General features: G+C 36.6%; 5 protein-coding genes and 1 non-coding gene across 6 annotated transcripts; 4 read left to right on the top strand and 2 right to left on the bottom strand.

The window, feature by feature from the left end:
- Nucleotides 1-109: 109 nt before the first annotated feature.
- Nucleotides 110-2,656, bottom strand: LOC9313830 (protein indeterminate-domain 2). Its single transcript, XM_021025994.1, has 4 exons — nucleotides 1,955-2,656; nucleotides 1,492-1,888; nucleotides 1,213-1,412; nucleotides 110-878 (listed from the first exon to the last, which is right to left on the bottom strand). The coding sequence occupies exons 1-4, from the start codon at nucleotides 2,064-2,066 to the stop codon at nucleotides 247-249; spliced, it is 1,341 nt and encodes a 446-aa protein (XP_020881653.1). The 5' UTR covers nucleotides 2,067-2,656; the 3' UTR covers nucleotides 110-246.
- A 4,356-nt stretch (nucleotides 2,657-7,012) lies between these two features.
- On the top strand, nucleotides 7,013-9,516 carry LOC9313829 (acidic leucine-rich nuclear phosphoprotein 32-related protein). The gene is made up of 2 exons (XM_021025346.1): nucleotides 7,013-8,416; nucleotides 8,953-9,516. Exons 1-2 carry the CDS (start codon nucleotides 7,298-7,300, stop codon nucleotides 9,226-9,228), a joined length of 1,395 nt encoding a protein of 464 aa, XP_020881005.1. The 5' UTR covers nucleotides 7,013-7,297; the 3' UTR covers nucleotides 9,229-9,516.
- Nucleotides 9,517-9,608: 92 nt separating this feature from the next.
- Nucleotides 9,609-10,221, top strand: LOC9312110. The gene has a single exon (XM_002877714.2). It carries the CDS (start codon nucleotides 9,695-9,697, stop codon nucleotides 10,169-10,171), a length of 477 nt encoding a protein of 158 aa, XP_002877760.1. The 5' UTR covers nucleotides 9,609-9,694; the 3' UTR covers nucleotides 10,172-10,221.
- A 751-nt stretch (nucleotides 10,222-10,972) lies between these two features.
- Nucleotides 10,973-11,433, top strand: LOC110228548. The gene is made up of 2 exons (XM_021026223.1): nucleotides 10,973-11,283; nucleotides 11,391-11,433. Exons 1-2 carry the CDS (start codon nucleotides 10,973-10,975, stop codon nucleotides 11,431-11,433), a joined length of 354 nt encoding a protein of 117 aa, XP_020881882.1.
- Nucleotides 11,434-15,732: 4,299 nt separating this feature from the next.
- Nucleotides 15,733-19,151, top strand: LOC9313827 (U1 small nuclear ribonucleoprotein 70 kDa). Its single transcript, XM_021025465.1, has 9 exons — nucleotides 15,733-16,010; nucleotides 16,309-16,423; nucleotides 16,512-16,591; nucleotides 16,682-16,757; nucleotides 16,842-16,906; nucleotides 17,006-17,068; nucleotides 17,995-18,076; nucleotides 18,181-18,394; nucleotides 18,474-19,151. Exons 1-9 carry the CDS (start codon nucleotides 15,912-15,914, stop codon nucleotides 18,970-18,972), a joined length of 1,293 nt encoding a protein of 430 aa, XP_020881124.1. The 5' UTR covers nucleotides 15,733-15,911; the 3' UTR covers nucleotides 18,973-19,151.
- A 324-nt stretch (nucleotides 19,152-19,475) lies between these two features.
- Nucleotides 19,476-19,547, bottom strand: TRNAE-UUC. Its single transcript has one exon. It is a non-coding gene; the product is annotated as a tRNA-Glu (tRNA).
- Nucleotides 19,548-19,829: the final 282 nt, after the last annotated feature.

The following is a 19,829-nucleotide window of genomic DNA, read 5'->3' as shown; positions in this document are numbered from 1 at the left end:
TTCCATTTATTGCATTTTTCACGGAATTTATTAGATAAGAGTCAATCATCGTCATCACTCGTCACTAAAGACTTCTTTGCGTTTAAGAATAAGAAATTAGATGGATTAGAGTGATTAATTAATTGCAATATATATTAAATATTGAACCCTTTCTTTCAAAGGGAAGTTTCAAACTCACACTAAGCTATTGAACAAGAACATCTAAAACCCCCAATTTCTCAAACTATTAACTTACTCTACCTCTACTTATGATTTTCTTCTACTAATGTCTTTCCCTGAAAACTCTCCTGATCCAAATGTCTTTGCCATATCGATGCCGCTACTTCCTCCGACTAGGGCAGATAGTCCGTTACTTGGACCATTTCCGTTACCAACCGCTCTACCTAAACCGAGAAAGTCTAATGTTGTTTGTTTCGGACCAAACACGGATGAATTCCCCATCATGAGTTCTTTTAAACCCGAGCTGCTTTCGCCACCACAAGGCAGTCCTAATCCTAGTCCATGAGGGACTATTGCGTCCATAGAAGTTGAAGTTGATGAAACTATCCCTAACCCCCGAAGCAATGAACCTCCTGAAGAAGATGCTCCCATTTGAGCTGCCTTTTGAAGTAAAGCGGTTGCTGACATCGCTGGTTGAGGTTGGAACCGGTTTGACCCGAGAAATGATGATCCATGACTCGTTGAGAGACCCAAAGAGATAGGTTCGATGGACGAAGATGGCGCGAATAGACTCGGCGAAGAAGAGGATGTTGTGTATATGCTTGGAGAAGCCGAGGAAGATTCGAATAAGCCTTCGAAAACACCGTTGCGTGTAACAACATTTACACCGGTCGGTTTTGGAGCTTCTTGAACGATTTCAGGAGGAGTTTTGGGGGATTCTGCAAAACATATGGGTCATTAGTCGTTTACATAAAGTTTGATACTTTTCAATTCACAAAAAATGTAAAAAAAAAAAAAGCAAATCAATCATATCTTCCATTTCTTTATCATAAAGAACCAATCACCCATTGAACAACTATTAAACGAATTATGTTCTTAATCAGGTAACAGATAAAATAATACAGCACTACGGACAAAACACCAAACTAAACTCCAAGATCACCACCGACCAATTAACAAGGATTACTTTTGCCATCTTCATTTTCAGCTAAAAACAAGATAATATAGAGACAAAAAAGGATCCAAAACACCAAACTACAAGAGACTCTTTACCTGATTGCTTAATTGTTAAAGTCGAGGAAGAAATGATTTTAGCAGACTGATCAGTATCCACCGGAGCAGGAATCGGGTCAGGAACCGGTTTTTGCCGGGTCAAAATGTCTGGATTCCGTTTCTTACTCTGATTATGACTTCTAGCACTTTCTTCAGCCAAAGCATCACAAAAAGCTCTATGCGTTATAAAACTATCCCTCCTACAAACAAAATCACTCAAAACTTAGATTGAGTTTTGAGTTTATTCTTTTGTATGATCAAGAAAGTTGAAAACTTTACCTAGAAAACAGAGTACCACAATCACATTTATACTCTTTAGTACCACAAATCTTGGAATGAGCTTTCCAATCAGATTGAACAGCGTATTTCTTTGAACATTTATCACATTTCCACTTCTTCTCACCATGTTTCCGACAAAAGTGTTTCTTGATTCCAGTTAGATCTCCTAAAGCACGTGAAGGGTCATGATGAACACAGCTAACTTCAGGACAAACATAGACTTTTTTCTTCACTTCTTTGTTCGATTTCTGACGAAGCTTCCATGGTAAATTGTGTCCACGGCGATGAAGTTGGAGATTTTGGTCTCTTTGAAACCCTTTGTTACAGATTTCACATACGAATCTGTTTGTTGCTAGTAATGTTTTTGGTGATAAAGCTATAACTTCTGACTCTGGATCTGTCAAAAAAAAAAAACTTTAGGAAAAATTGTAAATTTTGATAAAAACTAGTTTTTAGAGTTTACCAGGCATGCCGGGGAGGTTACGTTTCTTCTTTCCGGTGGATTTTCCGGTGGATAAGATTGAAACACTTGCTTCACCGGAAACTGTGGAAGAGTTATCTAAATCTACCGGCATCTTTTTTTTTTTAGTCTCACTCTGTTTTTTTTTTTTTTTTTTGTTTCTTACTGATTCTTAAATATAACAAAAGTTTAGAATGAAATAAATGAAGAAGAAAATTTCAGCTTAATTTCGTCAACCAAGTTTCAACCTTTAGGGTTTTTATTTTTTACTCTTTCTATAATTCTGCTCCGTTGTTCTTCAGCTACCAGTCAATCTGCTTTTCGTAAAAATCTCTTTTTTGCTACCTACTTTTTCTGATAACAACGATTTTAAAAATTAAAGAAAAAAAAATTACATTTAAAAACTAAAACTTCTCCTACATAAATCGGTTCACTGAAAACAAAGATCTAACGGCTGAGATTACACCGGAGAGTTACGCCGTCGATCTGAGTTTTGAAAGAGACAGAGAAGAAGAAATATATAAGGCGGCTCGTGAGATTTCGTGTGAAAGAAAGAAAGAAAAGCTACGAACCTTTTTTTTTTTTTTTTTGTGTTGGCTCTTTGGTTCTTCCGAGACAAAGGAACCTTTCTTTCTTCTTCTGTCTCTCTCTCTCTCTTTCTCTCTATTGGCACAATTATTATTTTTTTTTTTTTCATATCTCTTTAATCGATTTTCAACTTTTCAACACTTTGGATATTTTTAAAAGATTTTTGAAATTTTTTTATAATTGTTTTGAGCTATCTAAAAGAAATATTTTTTCGATCCTTGTGGGGTTCGAGTGTTTTCAAGTATATCTATCTTGATTTTGGACTCCCATGCATTTTTTATGTAATCTCATTGTCTTTCTCTTTCTCTTCACTAATAATCTCATTATCTACTCATTTTTGGATTTAAAATGGTTAAAGGAAATTTATGAAATACTCCTGTAGTAGATAAAGTAGTTTTATATCAATGATTCATTGTATGATACGAACTCCTGTCAAGCCTATTATCCATAATCATGTCACATAATCAACTAACCAAAAATACTAATATTACCGTTATGTTACAATGAAAATTCAAATTTAGAGAATGAAAAGAAAAAATTATATACTAAAATGATGAAATAACTTGTAAGTGAAAAGAGGAAGTTAAAAAGATTAATTGTCGTTTGTCATTAAGCGAAGACAGTGGAGGATTTACCGTCACGTTGTCGGACCAAACATCTCCGTTAAAAAAAAAGAGTTTTCCATAATTGTCGATAAAACAAGAAAAGAGAAGAGAAACAATTACGGAAATTTTGAAATTACGGTTGATTTTGTCGTCTATAGATGTTATCAGAAAAAAAAACAGTGTTCTGATTATCATGCTATTACACATTTAATGCAATTGATCGTGTTATTTGTTGACCTTGACCTTTCAGTGTATCTACAAACTACGTGTGTCGTATTATTGAAACAGATAGATAAACATCTTGCGTACAATAATTATAAGATTGGATTGATATTATTTTCTGCTTTTGGCATTTGATAAAAAGGATAAATGCAACTTTTATGTAATATCTATCCATCAAAAACTAGCACATAATTGTCTAGTTTCTTTCTTCTACTGTCTTATATCTCTTTTTTTTTTTTTTTTTGTAATGTCTAATTGTCTATTGTTATGAGCTTCGAAAAACAACATTATTTTAGGCGTGACAAGGTCCCTCAAGAATCCAGAACACTATTTAGCCAGCTTAGAAATTTCATTTACAGACATAAAGTTTTCAGCACTATCTAGCAATCAAATTAAAGAAATAATCATTTTTGCTCATAGTATTGTAGTAGATGCAAATACTAAGCGATAATCCAAATACTACTTTAAAAAAGTGATAAACCAAAGATTGGCATGCATGGACATATTGGGCCGAAATCTTGATATCCCGAGTTGGGCCCGTTCAAGTTTTTTTTTAATAACTTTTCTTGTGTAGTGCATTTTCTCCCGATTCATGTATTATCTTATCTCATTCAACACATTTAGACGTTCTTAATGTAAGATCATGAAATAGATACAAATAAAATGCATATGAGCATATAACAAACATGTTTTTTTTTTTGAATTTAATGTTAAATTATATTCAAAAAAAAAAAAAAAAACATGTTTACACTTTAATGCATACTGTTTTTAAAAAAATCAAAACCAAGAACAAGTAGTCATTCTCAATTTTGCCTTGAAGCAAACCACTCTTCAATGCCTTCCGCATACTTCAAATCTCCTCCACTCCTAATTGTGCTGAAACGGTTTCTCATGTTCTTATCTATCATTCTTGTTATAGCTTCTCGCTTGGAGCCGGTTTTTCGCCGTGTCGTCTATTATTCCTTTCTCTCCAAATAGAGTGAATGGTGTTCTGAAAGATGTACCTCAGAATAAACGTTTTCGTCTTGCCAAGATTGTTGTCGGTGGTCAGCTTAAGAATATCCCTCCAGTTTGTCGTGAACTGGGAAAGGAGAATGCCCTTGACGAGTTCCTGCCAAACACTATGGGAATAAGGGCATATGAAGAACAAATGATCCCTTGTTTCCATAGGATGTTGGCAGAAAATGCAGCTCGAGTTAGCTTGTCTATTCCATTGTAGTAACTTGTCTCCTCTGGCTATTCTGTTTTTTGTGACGAGCCATATGATAAAAGAGTATTTCGGAGTCGAGTGCGGGAACCAGATTCCTTTGTAGCTCTCCATCAATGGCCGTGGGGTTCGTAACTGCATCCATGTTTCTTTAGAACTGAACTCTTTGCGATAATGGTCATTCTTCCCCTTCCACAGACCTACGTCTCTCTCCGCGTTCCTAGTAAGCTTCTGTTTTCGGATTACTTCTTCGACTTGGTTTAACAACACTGGCCAATGCTTTCTTCTTCGTTCCATGGCCATCACGTCTCCCACTGTAGCAGTGGCTGCGATTCCCAAATCAATGCAGCCTCGCCCCCCAAGCTTCTCATATAAACATCCTAGATCACTCCACTTATCAAACCAAAATGATGTAGTTTCCCCATTATCTAAGATGTATAAACATCTTAGATACCACGACCTGCGGCTCTTGGATCTGGAAAAAGCTCCTGAAATATCGAGACAAGGCGCAACAGTTTCACCACGAAAGGAGCCTCTTCGTATGAGATATTTTTTCACCCATTCCACCCATAGCGACCCCTTTGCTGATAGTATACGCCAGATCAGCTTCAACATACTCACTTTGTTTGCTTCGTTAATTGATCGCAGTCCTAATCCGCCTTCTATATAACAACAAACATGTTAACCATGATATAAATTATAAAGATTTGTGTTAGTGTCGTCGTCACATTACTATCTGATTTAAATTCGTATATTAAAAGATATGTTATACAAATGTCAAATATAGAAAGAAAAAAAAAATTGTCAAATATAGTTTTGATTTTTGAACGATAGAAATTTCCGTTTTGTTTATAACAAAACCTTAAAAACAAAACACTTTCGCCATTATTCTCCTAATGAAAAGATAAATGAATTACTTAAAATAAAAATAAAAAAAACACGGTAGTATTAAAAACCTCCCATATTTAACATTGATTCAGAGTCTAATGCAATGGGAAAATGACATCGATGATAATATTACTTTTGTCGAGGATGATACTAACTTAACATGGCTATGATATCAACTACCGTAAGTAACCCTTCTAACAATTGGCTAGTAATTTGTTGATTTGAACAAACATAGATAATCACAATCGAAACAAATATACTTATGGATGCGATTCAATTAATTAGCGACAACATAATTCATGTTGAAGATAGATTGCTTCGTCATGCATTAGATAACGAGTCCATTGGTTCGAGAATCATATAGTGGTATATTCCAAACCGATGAATATGACGACGATTTAAAAAAACTAGCGCAAAATCAATTATGCATAGTAACTTTGTTGACATTGCGTATGGTGGAAAAATGTTAGTAAAGATGTGTCAAGGAGGTTGATTTTCAAGGTTTGGGGATTTTCGGTCGATTAATTACTTTTTCTCCAAACCGATTTTAAAACTGGAAATACGATTTATCCTTTTTTCTTTAGTTTTTTTTTTATTTTATAATCCAATTCCAAACATCTACTGCTTGCAGTTGACTATAATTTCCAAAGTTTTGAAACATATTAAGCAGCCATGAGACTTACAATTTTCTATTTTTTTCTCACTGACAAAAACGGCTATATTGTTTCTTAAAAACAATACTAACGCTGTAACGCAATAATTTATATATGCCAAGAGAGTTAAGATCATTCTACAGGTAACTGTCAATTTATATATGCCATTAATCTATATGACAGATTATTAACCTAATCTGTTAATTATCAATGCCAAGTTTCCATGGAGATGTAAATTTCAAATGTTGACTACGTAAAACTCTTTCTTGATTTACTAGGTAGTTTCTTGTTTCTTTTGATTATTTGCTTTTCTTTATATTTCAATAGACAAATGTAGATGTATACAAAAGTTACAATGATTCTCTATATTCGACAAAAAAACTATTCGATTGAAATTTCCCACTAGAGCTTTAAAATCACATCTTGACTCAAATGGTTAACACGTCAAAATGATCAAATCTTGTAACCAAAATATAAAACGAACTTAATGAACAATGTTGAATTACTAAAACCAAACATATAGTTTAAATGAATTATATGTGTTTCAATTTCTAATTCACAACTACAAGATCTACTAATGTTTTGTAGATTTGATAATTCATATTTAAAAAAAAAGAAAAGACCGATAATGGCGTTTTTGGTAAATATGTCAAAGAAAGGGGTCCACAATTAGTTGCACACAACAGAGACGTGTCGAAATTGTCCAGATCCAAATCCTCCTTACGTCCTTCTACACAACCAAAACAAAATAATTCAATCCACACCTTCCATTATGCCACGTCACCGATCAGAAACACTTAAATCCAACGGTTATAAACGCGTTAAAGAATTTACGCTTCAAAACCACCCACCCGACCCGACACGAATTTCTCAATCCATTAAGAGCCCAACAAAGATCAATGTTAGGTTTTCTTCTTCCTCACGAGGTTTTAATGGCGACTGATGGCGACCGTACAAATTAGAGTTTCTGGTTGAGAAATTTTTTCCAAAAGAAAGGGTTTTTGATTCTGGGTTCTTCAAATCATCTCATACCCTTCATCTAGATTCAACAATTTCCTCTGTTCTAACTCTCTTTTTCCCCTTTCTTCGCTCTGTTGTGAAATTTTCTTCTCCGCAAGTTTCGAAGCTGTTCTCTGTTTTGAGAGAGACGTGACTTGTGAGGTTTAAGGTGGGTTTGGTTTTGATGGATGAGATTTGGGAAAAAGTTGTGGAAGCGGCTCTAGATGGTCAAACAGATAGGTTAGCTACACGGACGCTAACACTTGATGGTGCTGTGAAACGCGTTCATGGACGTTTACCACCGCCCAATGTTCTCGAGAAGTTTCAAAATCTTCAGCATCTTTCTATAGCTAACATCGGTATTTCTTCGCTGGAGCAGTTTCCTAGACTTGGTAATTTACAGAAGCTAATCTTATCTGATAATCGGATCACTGTTGGCTTGGAGTTTCTTGTTGAAGCTGGGCTTGATTCGTTGCGTGATTTGGATTTGTCTAATAACCGGATCCAGTTTGTTGAGGATCTAGCTCCTTTGGCGGAGTTGAAGCTCGTGTCTCTTGATCTGTATGAGTGTCCTGTCACTAGGGTTAAGGATTATCGATCTAGGGTTTTTGGGTTGATTAAAACTTTGAAGTATTTAGATAAGACTGATGCTGAAGGGAATGAGAGGCCTGAGTCTGATGATGAAGATGACGAGGAAGATGAGGAGGATGAAGAGGAGGAGGAGGAGGGTGATGAAGAGGATCCTGGAATTGGGGAGGTTGATGGAGATGAAAGAGCGGAGGCTCCTAGGATGAGTAATGGGCATAGTGAAAGGCTAGATGGTGTTGTTGATGTTGATGAGGATGAAGAGAGTGATGCTGAGGATGATGAGTCAGAGCAGGCTACTGGAGTGAACGGGACGAGTTATCGGCCTAATGGATTCCATCTTCAAGCTGTAAATGGGGAAGAAGTAGGGGAAGATGATGGGGATGATAGTGAGTCTGGTGAGGAGATTGATGAGGAGGAAGTAGGGGGAGATAATGATGTGGTTGAGGTGCATGAGATTGAAGATAGTGATAATGAGGAAGATGGGGTTGATGATGAAGAAGATGATGAAGAGGATGAGGAGGAAGAGGAAGTTGATAATGATGATCGTGGTCTTGGTGGGTCAGGGAGCACAGGCAGGTTGATGAACGCAGGAGAGATTGATGGGCATGAGCAAGGGGATGATGATGAAGACGGTGATGGCGAGACTGGGGAAGATGACCAAGGGGTTGAGGATGATGGAGAGTTTGCGGATGAAGATGATGATGTTGAAAAGGAGGTGAGATACTTGGTACTTCAAAATCTAATGCAGTTTTTGATATTTGGATGCAATGCTAGAGTTTCACTGATTTTTTCTTGTTTTTTTTAATGGTTCGTAGTTGCCGCAGATAGGTTCCTGATAGACTTACTACCTCATTTTTATAATTTTTTGTGCCTAAGTTCACTGTCCTACTGTTATTCAGAGAAAGATATTAGAACGTTGGTGATTGATAGAGGACATATAAGAGGGGACTTTAGTATCGTAAATTTGTTACTGGATTAGAATTCCAGTCCGGTCTTGCGTTTTTTTGTTTGCTGCATAGTCTTGCATTGTTTTGTTTGCTGCATAAAGTATGAGGTCATATTTACGAAGTACCCTGTCGTGTTAGCATAAGGTATCATGTTAGATTTACAATTAACCTTGTTGTGTTTCGTGAAGACAATCGCCAACCGTGACTCTTTGTGATGTTGGAATGCTTCCATGCGTGAGGTTCTAATTTGTCAAACTGTTGCTTTTGGGTTTAGGGCTGACCTTGTAATTGATGAATTTGATAGGATGAAGAATCCGGTGAAGGGTACCTTGTTCAGCCAGTCTCTCAAGTGGAAGATCATGATGCTGTGGGTAGTGACATCGAGCCGATCAATGAGGACAATGATCCAGATGAAGAAGAAGAAGTCGAAGATGACCTGCCAATCCCTGACCAGTCCTTGCCATCATCATCTCGCCCAAAGAGAAAACGAGATGACGATGATGATGGTGAGGACGATGACGATGATGATGATGATGACGACGATGATGATGGTGTTGATGATACAGATCAGAATCTTTAGTTTGATAAGTTTTAGATGGAAGAAAAGCTCTGCTCCTTCTGGATTAAGGCGGCTATATATGAATGTTCAAATGTCAGTTATGGTTAGGCTGGTGGATTTTCAAATGACGGTTACTCAGCTTGGATTTACCGCCTTTTTAGAAACCCCACTTTATGGAGGGAAAGAAAAAACACAAACACAAAGGAAGAGTTTCGAGACCTTGTTTCTCTGTTAGAGGGTCTTGTAAGAATGCTTGTGGATAAATCTTTTTGTGTTATATCGTCTTTTGTTTTACATCCATTACACTTACACATGTCGTACCATGATTGGTCAGGATGGTTTTGCTAGGATTGTCGTAGTGTGTGTGATGCATTAAGATCAAACGGTCGTCAAGGCTCTTCTTAAAAGCTTATGCAGAGAGTTTTGCTATTTTGTGTGGTAACTGGTGAGAGTTCAAAATCCAATCTTTTTCTCTCTTTCTCTTAAAATGCTTCTACTATCTCCGATCTCTGCCTCTCTTCCACCGTCGTTTCACCGGAGAAATTTGATCCGGCGATCAATTAAGCCGTTAGGTAAGGTCGTAGCAAAGGCCAAGGAAAATACCAACACTGGCGGAGTTCTGGAGACGGCAGCTATAGTCGGTGGTTTAGTTTCGACACCGGTTATCGGATGGTCCCTCTACACTCTCAAGACCACAGGTTGTGGCTTACCTCCAGGACCGGCCGGTTCAATCGGAGCGTTGGAAGGTGTGAGCTACTTGGTGGTGGTTGGCATCGTGGGCTGGTCTCTGTATACCAAGACAAAAACCGGGTCGGGTCTGCCAAATGGGCCGTTTGGTTTGTTGGGTGCGGTAGAGGGCTTGTCGTATCTGTCGGTTCTAGCCATTCTTGTGGTGTTCGGTCTTCAGTTCTTGGATAATGGGTCGGTTCCTGGTCCACTTCCTAGTGACCAGTGTTTTGGTTAACCACGTGTAATGTCGTATAAATAAAGTACAAATTAATAATTGCTTTCATTGACCATATTCGCAATTTAGGCAGAGATTATAAAATTTAATGAGAACATTTGATAATCATAACCCACAATACAAAAACTGGTCGGCAAAATAGTAAAGTGTGAGCTAGATAAACTCTCTTGTTCTGTAAGAGGGTTTAAGTGTGACCCGGTTATAACAACACGACATCGTTTTGTGCTTTTGTGATCCTATGGAATCAACCCACGACACTCACTTATACATATAGCCATCGTGGCTCGACAAAGCTTTCATGATCGAACGGGTTTTACCTAATTCATTTGCCTTAGCTATAGTGTGATTACATGATAACACATAAGGCAACATTTGAGGGTAAACAAGATAGAAAAATTACAAAGCAATAACATTTGTTCTGACAAAAAAAAACAGCACGAACTTCACTGACCATTAACGCAACTTGGACAGAGATTATTGATTTAATAGAAAATAGCAAAATTAGATAAAATTCAATGAGAGCTAGCTTTTCTTTTGGACTGGTTTGAGATTCATTTTAGATTTCTACTTTCTCTCCATGAATGCATTAAATGAACATAAAAATAATTAAAATATGGAAGAACAAAGGAAAGAATTGTAAGTTTTTCTTTTTTGCAGATTTAACAAATAGAGTAAAGCAAATTCTAATTAGAAATTTTTTACGAAAATGTGAAGTCTCCAAGCTTGTTTCTTAGCCCACCGAACCTAACTTCTATATATGTACCAGCCAAGAAATAAAATAAATTTTCAAAAGAGCAAAAAATGGAGAATAAGTCTTTTTTTGGTTATACCCTTATCTCAGTCGCATTATTGTTCCTCCTGGCTCGTGGTATCCTCGCTCAACCGCCAAAGGGAAGCCCAAGAGCCGATGTCGAACCGCAAGAAACGCTCACGGCTCACAACATAGCGTACGTCAAGGAGTGGAACGAGACTCTTGCAGCCTATGCACAGAGGATTGCTAACAAATGTATCGATGACTACGCCGTGGTGCTCTTGGGAGGACCCTACGGCGCCGTCGGGGATAATCTGGATTCTGGGATGAGTGGTCCCGTCGCAACTAAGTATTGGATATGGTAAGCTATGACACCAATTCGTGAATGTGTGTGTGCGATGATTATACTCAGATTGTGTAACGTGACTCGGTGAGGTGTCAGATTGATACACCCTGGATCATATGCAGCTATGATCCTCCGGGGAATATCCCTGGTCAACTTCCCTATTGATGTCTAACATAATGAATCTCAAGTATTAGTTATTCTCTTTATGTGCTTTCTTCTTACACTAACCAAAAGCTAAGTTTGTTAATGAAATTTTTAAGTTACGATTGGTTGTTTATACATGTGCTTGATTACGTTTATAATTATGTATATACAAGTATTAAGTATACAACATAAACACATTGATAAGTTCTACCAACAAAATCCCCAAGTTCCTTGCGATAAATGAGATTACATGATAACACATAAAGCAACAAATAAGGCTAAACAAGATAAAAATTCCTAAAAAGAAATTACAAAGCAACAACATAATTAGCTTTGACATACACACATTAGAAATACCTCATCATAAGTTTCTAATAACTTGACGCTTTCCGGAGTCCTATACTAATAGCCTGGCTCCGAGACTTCCAAACTCATCCTTGGATACTTAAATATATACTCTCTCTGTTTCGTTTTAGCTGTCGTTTAAGGTTTTTTCACACAAATTAAGAAAAGTATTAAATTTTTTATTTTACCCTTTATTAATATATTTTATAAAAAATTTCATTGGCCACAACATTAAAACAATAGGGATAATACTGGAATTTTTACCAAACATTTGCATTGAAAACCTAAAACGACAACTAAAACGAAACAAAATTTAAGTCCTAAAACGACAACTAAAACGAAACGGAGGGAGTATATTTCAGTAAGAGCAACAACTAATTAGTTCAATTTTTTTTTTTATCAGCAAAATATTTTTGAATTTTTTTAAAGGAGTCTCAACACCTTGTAAAGCTCGGAAAAAATCAAATTAATGGATCAAAACAGACAAATTTTGGATATTAATGTAAAATGAAAGCTCCAGATATTGCTCACGTACACCATTTTTTATTGGGTGATTTGCAAAAGTAGCCAATTTTGAAAAAGTTATTAAATTTATAACACCATAATCTTGGATATTAAGTGAGTAGCACATGTGGTGTATGAAAAGACAATAAAGTCCTTTCAGTCTCACGAAGAAAATGAAGGCGTGAAGAAAGAGAGAAAAGAGGTGCGTGAAGAGAGAGAGAGGGATGAAGAGAGGGGGAGAGAGAGAAAGAAGAGAGGGGGAGAGAGAAAGAAGAGAGGGACGTGGAGAGAGAGAGGGAAGGAGAGAAGAACAGAGGGAGAGAGATGAGAGAGGGACGTGGAGAGAGAGAAGGGAGAGAGAGGTTGAGAGGGACTAAATCTGTCTTTATTACATAAATTATAAAGAATATCACCTTTTTTTTTTTTAGTGCTACTTTCTTAATTTATAAATTTTTGTTGGTTATAGAGTCAAATTATCCTTTTTTATTTTGGCAAAAAAGAGTAATATATAGAAATCGGCCAAAGACATTGGTTCTCTTGTTTTCACATTCATATCGTTTTTTCTCTTGCTTCCAATAGTCGTTTTGTACTATTCTACGGTTACAAATACCTTATAAATACCTTGTTAACCTGATAATTACTTTGTAAAACTTATCTCATTAAAATACTTGGTAAAATTTTATTAATTACTTTATAAATACTTGGATCGAGTATCCAAGTAGTAAATATCATCCAGAAATACCTTATTATAAACCTTATAAAACTTAAACTTTTCATATTTTATGAGAGATATTTTTGAAAATGGATATCTAAAAGGGACATTTGAAAAAAACACATCAAAATGGGCAATTCTCAAAAATTTCCATTGCTCATTGATTTTGAAATGAGACATATAAATTTTAAAATAACATGGTTTACCCATAGATTTAAATCCTTTTATTTTTGTACTTTCAAATCCATTTAAAATCTAATGTGAATTTTACCTCAATTTTATTCATTCTTCCTTTTTTTTAATCGTCTGGATTTATTATTTATTGCAAATTATGAGAACGGGTACATAGACGATTCTACAACGGACAATTCCTTCCGACCCTTATTAGATCCACGACAGACGACATCTCGTTCATCTTCTTCTTCATGCTCACCTCCTTCACCTTCTTCTTCATGTTCTTGATGAACACTTCTCTTTCTGCGTAGAACCCTGGCGAACGGCTATAATTGTACATCGCTGGAGAACTCCTGCACATTTGCCTCCAATAATCTGTGCAAATTTATTAATAAATCGAAGTATCTGGGACTCGAACCCCAGACCTCTGGATGTAAAATAATAACTTACGAATTCTAACAGACCTTGCCTTGAGTTTGGTGATAGCCTTTTGATGGCAACATCCATCCCATTTGCTGCTACCTTTCCCTACGGTCAAAACCAATCAGCAAATATTTTAAGCATTATTTAGGGTGAAACTTTGAGAAATTGTGGAATCAGTCATTATGACAATACCGTATTAAAAGTGAGGGATAGATCATTCCTATATTTGACCAACATGGATAAACTCCTCGACTATAATCGTTTGGTAAAGAACTTTAGAATCATAGATTGAGTAAAAGTAAAACAAAAGTTTTCTAGGATCAATCAACTTCTGATCTTATTTACGAGGTCAATTGTTATATTTGCTTATTACCTTGTACACGGAACCAAAGCCGCCTTCTCCTAACTTGTTTTCGTCGGAGAAGTCATTTGTCGCAACCACTATTTCACTTAGTCTTAGGTCAACCATCTGATCTTCATCATCATCCTCTCCACCAATAATGCCTCCCCCAAATATCTCGACGCGAAGTTTTTTTTTCTACGCAAACACCATTATTGTAGAAACTTATTAACAATTTTTGTAACAACGGTAGTTTCTATTTTTCATTTCCCGTTTGATTTTCCTTTTGAATGAAGAAAGAAGAACGTAAGATTTTATTGTTTTTATACTGCAGCAAGTAGTTTTTGTTTCGAAATTCTTGGTTGATTATTCTTATAATCTTATTACATTCCTCGGTTTATGTATTCACTTTTCTTTTTTTTACAGCTTAAATTTGTTCAATTCCAAGAGCTTTGGTGTATATGCTAATGCTACAACTTATTAGTATCAGTTATATGAGATATCTATGATGGTCATTATATTTATGTTCATGTGTTGCCCGAAAGTTTCATCGACAATACGATTCTAGTTTTGGAAAGCACTAGAAAGCATCGTCAAAATTGCGATTCAAGAAAATGTATTAATTTTGCTTTAAAATATCTTATGTTTTGCTTATTTATTGCATATAAAGTGTTAATATGGTATCAGAGCTCTTAAGCTTTTTCTCATTGATTTTCTCGGAAAAGTGAATAACAGAAAATCCATCTTCTTTATCTTATCCTCAAATTTCGTCAATGATTCTTCGATTCAACATCATCTTCATATATCATCTGCATCTATAATCCTCATTGATTCTTCCATTTATCAGCTCGTTGAGCTCATCCAAACATCGGCTATTTGTTTTCTCTTTCGCGACAAATTAATGAGAAATCACACACTTAATTCTATAGTGTTAATACTTAATACACGTGCTACCTCTACCACAATATTTAGGACGTCAATTATTGTTGAACATTCGACACTCGTCGATATGATCTGTAGATGAAAAACCACATAATTATAATAAACAAAGTTTTTCCACGATACAAGAAAACAAAACGAGTCAGTTTCTCACCTTTGCATCCACCTAAAAGATATGGGTTACCGTTGTAACCACTGGAACATGCACGAGTTGAATATCCAATCTCATACTCATAATCCGTCATATTATGGCACTTGCAACAGTGATCTCATGAGCACCCGACAGATGAGAGATTCACAGTTCGAATTGACCATTGTAGCTGGACTGTCGAATTGACAACGGGTTCTGTCAAACTCGTCCGTTAAAAATGCCACTTTTCACCCTCCTAGAGTCCTAGTGTTGTGTTTGTACTATCACTTTCTATATTGAGACCAGTTACATGTCCGATCACATAAGGCTTTCTTTCTGCAGCATATTTAACCATTGCAACCTTTTTTTATCCATTCTCGCTTCTGGTGCACAAGTGGAGACGCAACCACCTAATTTTTCTTAGTGAGACCAATGGTAAAAAGTGTGCCTGTCAAGTTCAATAGATCTCAAACCTCGGTTCCATCATACTTAACAAAGGCATTGGATGGAGAGCCAATTCCTATGAAAGTGATGTTCATTTCGAAATGCTTAATTTTTTTCCTAAGGTTATTATAAAAAGATTTAAGAAATTAGAGCATATTATTGTAAAAATAAATAAAATTATAATCTATTTTTGTTGATGGATTTTAGAAAAATTTGACAGTCAAAGCCCATGTTTGGACTTTGTTTAGGACCGGCCCAATCGAAGCTGATATAACCCTCTTGTTCAGTAAGTGGGTTGCACCAACCAACACGGCAACGTTTTAACGTATCGTGATCTATTGGATCTCACTCAACTCGGTTTTCTTAATAAATCGGAATCCGGTTTGAGATTTAATTTGGGTTTTGTTACTTTTTCATCTCTCCGCAAAATCCTCCATCCGCTTCCTTCACGAAAAACCCTAGCAGAGCTCCGAGATCTCTTTGTCGCCATGGGAGACTCCGGCGATCCTTTCATGCGTAACCCTAACGCCGCCGTTCAGGCTCGCGCTAAAGTTCAGAACAGAGCCAATGTTCTTCAGCTTAAGCTGGTTCGTCTCTTCTCTCACAATTCGTTGAATTCGTGATTACTCTCTAGATTTTAGTTTTCGTTGTCTATTAGGTTCTAGCTAATGGTTCTACTTCTTCAATTGAATACTCAATTCGTTTGATACTTGCTTCGGTTCTATATTCGATTGCGTTTTAAATTGAATTGAGATTCGGATTTTAGGTCATATGATTTGATTCTTGAGCTTGTTTTAGGGTTTTGATTGATTTAAGGCTTGTTCATGGAAGATTTCTTGTTGCTTTAAAGTTGATATTACCATTGTATCTTTATGTATTTTGTAGATGGGTCAAAGCCACCCTACTGGCTTAACAAACAATCTCTTGAAGCTCTTTGAGCCACGGCCGCCGTTGGAGTACAAACCACCACCGGAGAAGAGAAAGTGCCCGCCTTATACAGGTCTCAACTTGTATATCTATCATTGTGTTTTGGAACTTTTTTCTCACGAGCTTTGGATTTGATTTTGTTTTTGTGTATTTGTTTTTAGGTATGGCTCAGTTTGTGAGTAACTTTGCTGAGCCTGGGGATCCAGAATACGCTCCACCTAAGCCAGAAGTTGAATTACCTGTATGATGCACCTTAAACTGTTTCGATTATTGCCATATTTTAACCCTAAGTCAGTGCCTTATTGTCTTGTGTTTTTGTTTCGCCGTCCAGTCGCAGAAAAGGGAGAGAATTCATAAATTACGACTGGAGAAAGGTGTTGAAAAGGCTGCTGAGGACTTAAAGAAATGTAATCTACTATATGTTATATGTGATCCTTTCATGCCCTCTTAGGGTTTAAGGATTCCAAGTTAATTTTAATTTTTTTATGCAGATGACCCGAATAATGATCCAAATGCTACTGGAGATCCATACAAGACATTGTTCGTTTCAAGACTTGTAAGTTGTGCTTCTTTTTTTTTTTTCTTAGTGTTGAATGACTTTTGTTAGACAGGTTAGTTATGTTGTGCTTAACTTTGGCCTGTTATCGTCTTGCAGAACTACGAATCCTCTGAGAGTAAGATTAAAAGGGAGTTTGAATCTTATGGACCAATTAAACGGGTAGGTTATTCTGAGCATTCCCTTGCTGGTTCGGTAAGAATTTGTGTAATGGCTTCCCTCTCTAGAGCTCTTTGCTCAATATGTTTTATTTTTATGTACAAAAGTCTCCTAGGTTATAATTTTTCAGTCCCTTATAAGTTTGCATCTTTTCTGCTAGACCAAAAGGCCATTCTACTTTTGAATTGCTTTGCATGCCTTCTTTAGACTTTGTAAAGCCATCAAGTCTCTTAGACCTTTCTCAAATAACTGAATATATAGTTGCATAAGTGTTTCTTGTAAAATGTCACAAATTTCCGCTCTCCAAGGTGTTTGCTTGAAATGTTTTCGGCGCATGACTTGGTATAGTTGTATTTTTTTTCCTTGTCCCTTCAGAGAACAAATAATTTTACTATGCTATAGAGGTTGTAGACTTGTAGGTACACGGTTTACCTAATCGATTAGGTATTTTCTGAATCTATAATGAGCTCAACTCATCCTGGTAAGCAAGTTATAAAATATTTTCTGCCCATATCCCAAAGCCATTCTGTTCCAAAGAAAATGTTTTATTTTCAAGCAACCAAGGTTGGAGTATCAGAAACCCTTCTCTCTTTTCCTATCCTAACATCTATAAATATTCAGTATCTGAGACTTGGGCTACTATGAAGGTGAATGGTTCATTTTTTAATACATTTTTAGTTATCTAAGTTTTAATACCCTGGTAAGGGGTGGTTTATTAGACACTTCAGAAATGGTAATTTTGCTGCAATACATCCATTTTTCTGCCAATTCTTGATGTGGGTGGTGACATTCTCGGATTTGGACGCAACATAAAGGTTGCCTGCCTTATAGAGCTGCATGTTTGTTTGATATGAAACACTTTTATCTGGAATCTGATTTCGTTCTCACAGATTTTGATTTGTTAATTGTCTTCTTCTTAAACTTCTCAGGTTCATTTGGTGACTGATCAGCTGACCAATAAACCCAAAGGATATGCTTTCATTGAGTACATGCACACCCGTGACATGAAAGGTCCAATCGCATCTGTTTTCTTTCAACCCTTTTTTTTTTTTATCTCCCCGAGATGTTTGCTCTTTTTACTTATTTTGCAATGTGTTTTGTTACTCTTCCTACAGCTGCATATAAGCAAGCTGATGGACAAAAGATTGACGGCAGAAGAGTTTTGGTTGATGTTGAGAGAGGTAGAACTGTCCCAAACTGGCGTCCACGCAGGCTTGGTGGTGGACTTGGGACTTCAAGAGTTGGTGGTGGTGAAGAAATTGTTGGGGAACAACAACCGCAAGGAAGAACCTCCCAGTCAGAGGAGCCATCGAGACCACGGGAAGAGCGGTAAAGATATTTTCATTCGTACTAAACCTTTTGCCTTGTGACTGATATTGTGCTGATAATGTTGTTGCCTTGTCTCCAGTGAGAAATCTCGGGAAAAGGGAAAAGAAAGGGAACGAGAAAGGTCTCGTGAGCTGTCTCATGAACAACCTCGAGAGCGGTCTCGTGACAGGCCGAGAGAAGATAAGCACCACAGAGACCGAGACCAAGGAGGCAGAGACAGGGATAGAGACAGTAGACGTGATCGTGACCGGACCCGTGACAGAGGAGACAGAGACCGCCGTGATCGTGACAGGGGACGGGATCGTACTTCAAGGGATCATGACCGAGACCGTAGTAGAAAGAAGGATAGGGATTATGAAGGAGGTGAATATGAGCATGAGGGTGGTGGTCGGTCCCGTGAAAAAGATGCAGAGTACAAACGTGGCGAGCCAGAAGAAACGCATGGCTACTACGAAGAAGATCAAGGGGACACAGACCGGTACAGTCATCGCTACGATAAAATGGAGGAAGATGACTTCAGATATGAACGCGAGTACAAGAGGTCTAAGAGATCAGAATCGCGAGAGTATGTTCGTTGATGTTTCATTCGGTTGTTTAAAACTAAAAAACTTAAGAATCTTTTTTTTGTTTACTTATTATAAATCAAACCTGATGCAATTCTGTTTGTTACCGCTGAACTTGATTGCTATTTTTTCTCTTTTGAAGTTGTCATATTATATTAAATCAAACCAACTTAAAAGTTGTGATGTTCTATTGATTATTTCTTCTTATGCAGTACTATGATTTTATCTAATATATAGACATTACATGGTTATGTACGTGGAAGCATACAGATTTGTGATAAAATAAGTTGCGATAAGATAAGATCACTTCATGTTATAGAAATTATTTGGCCAATGTCGTAAATTGAGGAGAGCACTTGTTCGGTTACTCGCACAAATCAAAATAGTTTTATGGTCGCTTATAGAAATGCTTAATTTATAATTAATCGTCTTTTTATTATATCGTGGGCTATAGAGAGGTTTAGAGGTTTGTAGAATCGATGGCAATAGTAGCTGCTGCTGATAAAGATAAAAAAAAGCTCCGTTGCCGGGAATCGAACCCGGGTCTCCTGGGTGAAAGCCAGATATCCTAACCGCTGGACGACAACGGAATTTGTTATTGACATTCGTTACTATTCATATAAAACTATTGATTATAGAAACTTCATTTTCAAAAGAGAAGATTACAAAAATCTAAGGTCCAACACTTCGTACGTTTATATTATGATCTGTATCTATTTTAGAATTATTATCATATACAAACACAACACGTCTCTTGTTACTTAGGTTGGGACACATGCTCAGGGGTCGTATTCGTGTTAGAAACGTAAAACAGATTACAATCATTACTAAGGATTATTTAGATCTTTACGTTTTTATTTGGTTTATAATCG

This window comes from Arabidopsis lyrata (genome assembly GCF_000004255.2).
Source record: "Arabidopsis lyrata subsp. lyrata unplaced genomic scaffold ARALYscaffold_5, whole genome shotgun sequence".
NCBI classification, from domain to species: domain Eukaryota; kingdom Viridiplantae; phylum Streptophyta; class Magnoliopsida; order Brassicales; family Brassicaceae; genus Arabidopsis; species Arabidopsis lyrata.
Note: the sequence above shows the minus strand (reverse complement) of the source record. Positions and strands in the feature narration are given on the sequence as shown.

Excerpts from the sequence above, each read along its gene's own strand:
- LOC110228548 (XM_021026223.1), top strand. The coding sequence starts at position 10,973 with ATGGAGAATAAGTCTTTTTTTGGTTATACCCTTATCTCAGTCGCATTA. Across the intron at positions 11,284-11,390 it reads GCAACTAAGTATTGGATATG|CTATGATCCTCCGGGGAATA; the intron begins GTAAGCTATGAC and ends GATCATATGCAG.
- LOC9313829 (XM_021025346.1), top strand. The coding sequence starts at position 7,298 with ATGGATGAGATTTGGGAAAAAGTTGTGGAAGCGGCTCTAGATGGTCAA. Across the intron at positions 8,417-8,952 it reads ATGATGATGTTGAAAAGGAG|GATGAAGAATCCGGTGAAGG; the intron begins GTGAGATACTTG and ends TGAATTTGATAG.
- LOC9313827 (XM_021025465.1), top strand. The coding sequence starts at position 15,912 with ATGGGAGACTCCGGCGATCCTTTCATGCGTAACCCTAACGCCGCCGTT. Across the intron at positions 16,592-16,681 it reads AGCCAGAAGTTGAATTACCT|TCGCAGAAAAGGGAGAGAAT; the intron begins GTATGATGCACC and ends TTCGCCGTCCAG. Across the intron at positions 18,077-18,180 it reads GCACACCCGTGACATGAAAG|CTGCATATAAGCAAGCTGAT; the intron begins GTCCAATCGCAT and ends CTCTTCCTACAG.
- LOC9313830 (XM_021025994.1), bottom strand. The coding sequence starts at position 2,066 with ATGCCGGTAGATTTAGATAACTCTTCCACAGTTTCCGGTGAAGCAAGT. Across the intron at positions 1,889-1,954 it reads TAACCTCCCCGGCATGCCTG|ATCCAGAGTCAGAAGTTATA; the intron begins GTAAACTCTAAA and ends TTTTTTTGACAG. Across the intron at positions 1,413-1,491 it reads TGTGGTACTCTGTTTTCTAG|GAGGGATAGTTTTATAACGC; the intron begins GTAAAGTTTTCA and ends TTTTGTTTGTAG.
- LOC9312110 (XM_002877714.2), top strand. The coding sequence starts at position 9,695 with ATGCTTCTACTATCTCCGATCTCTGCCTCTCTTCCACCGTCGTTTCAC.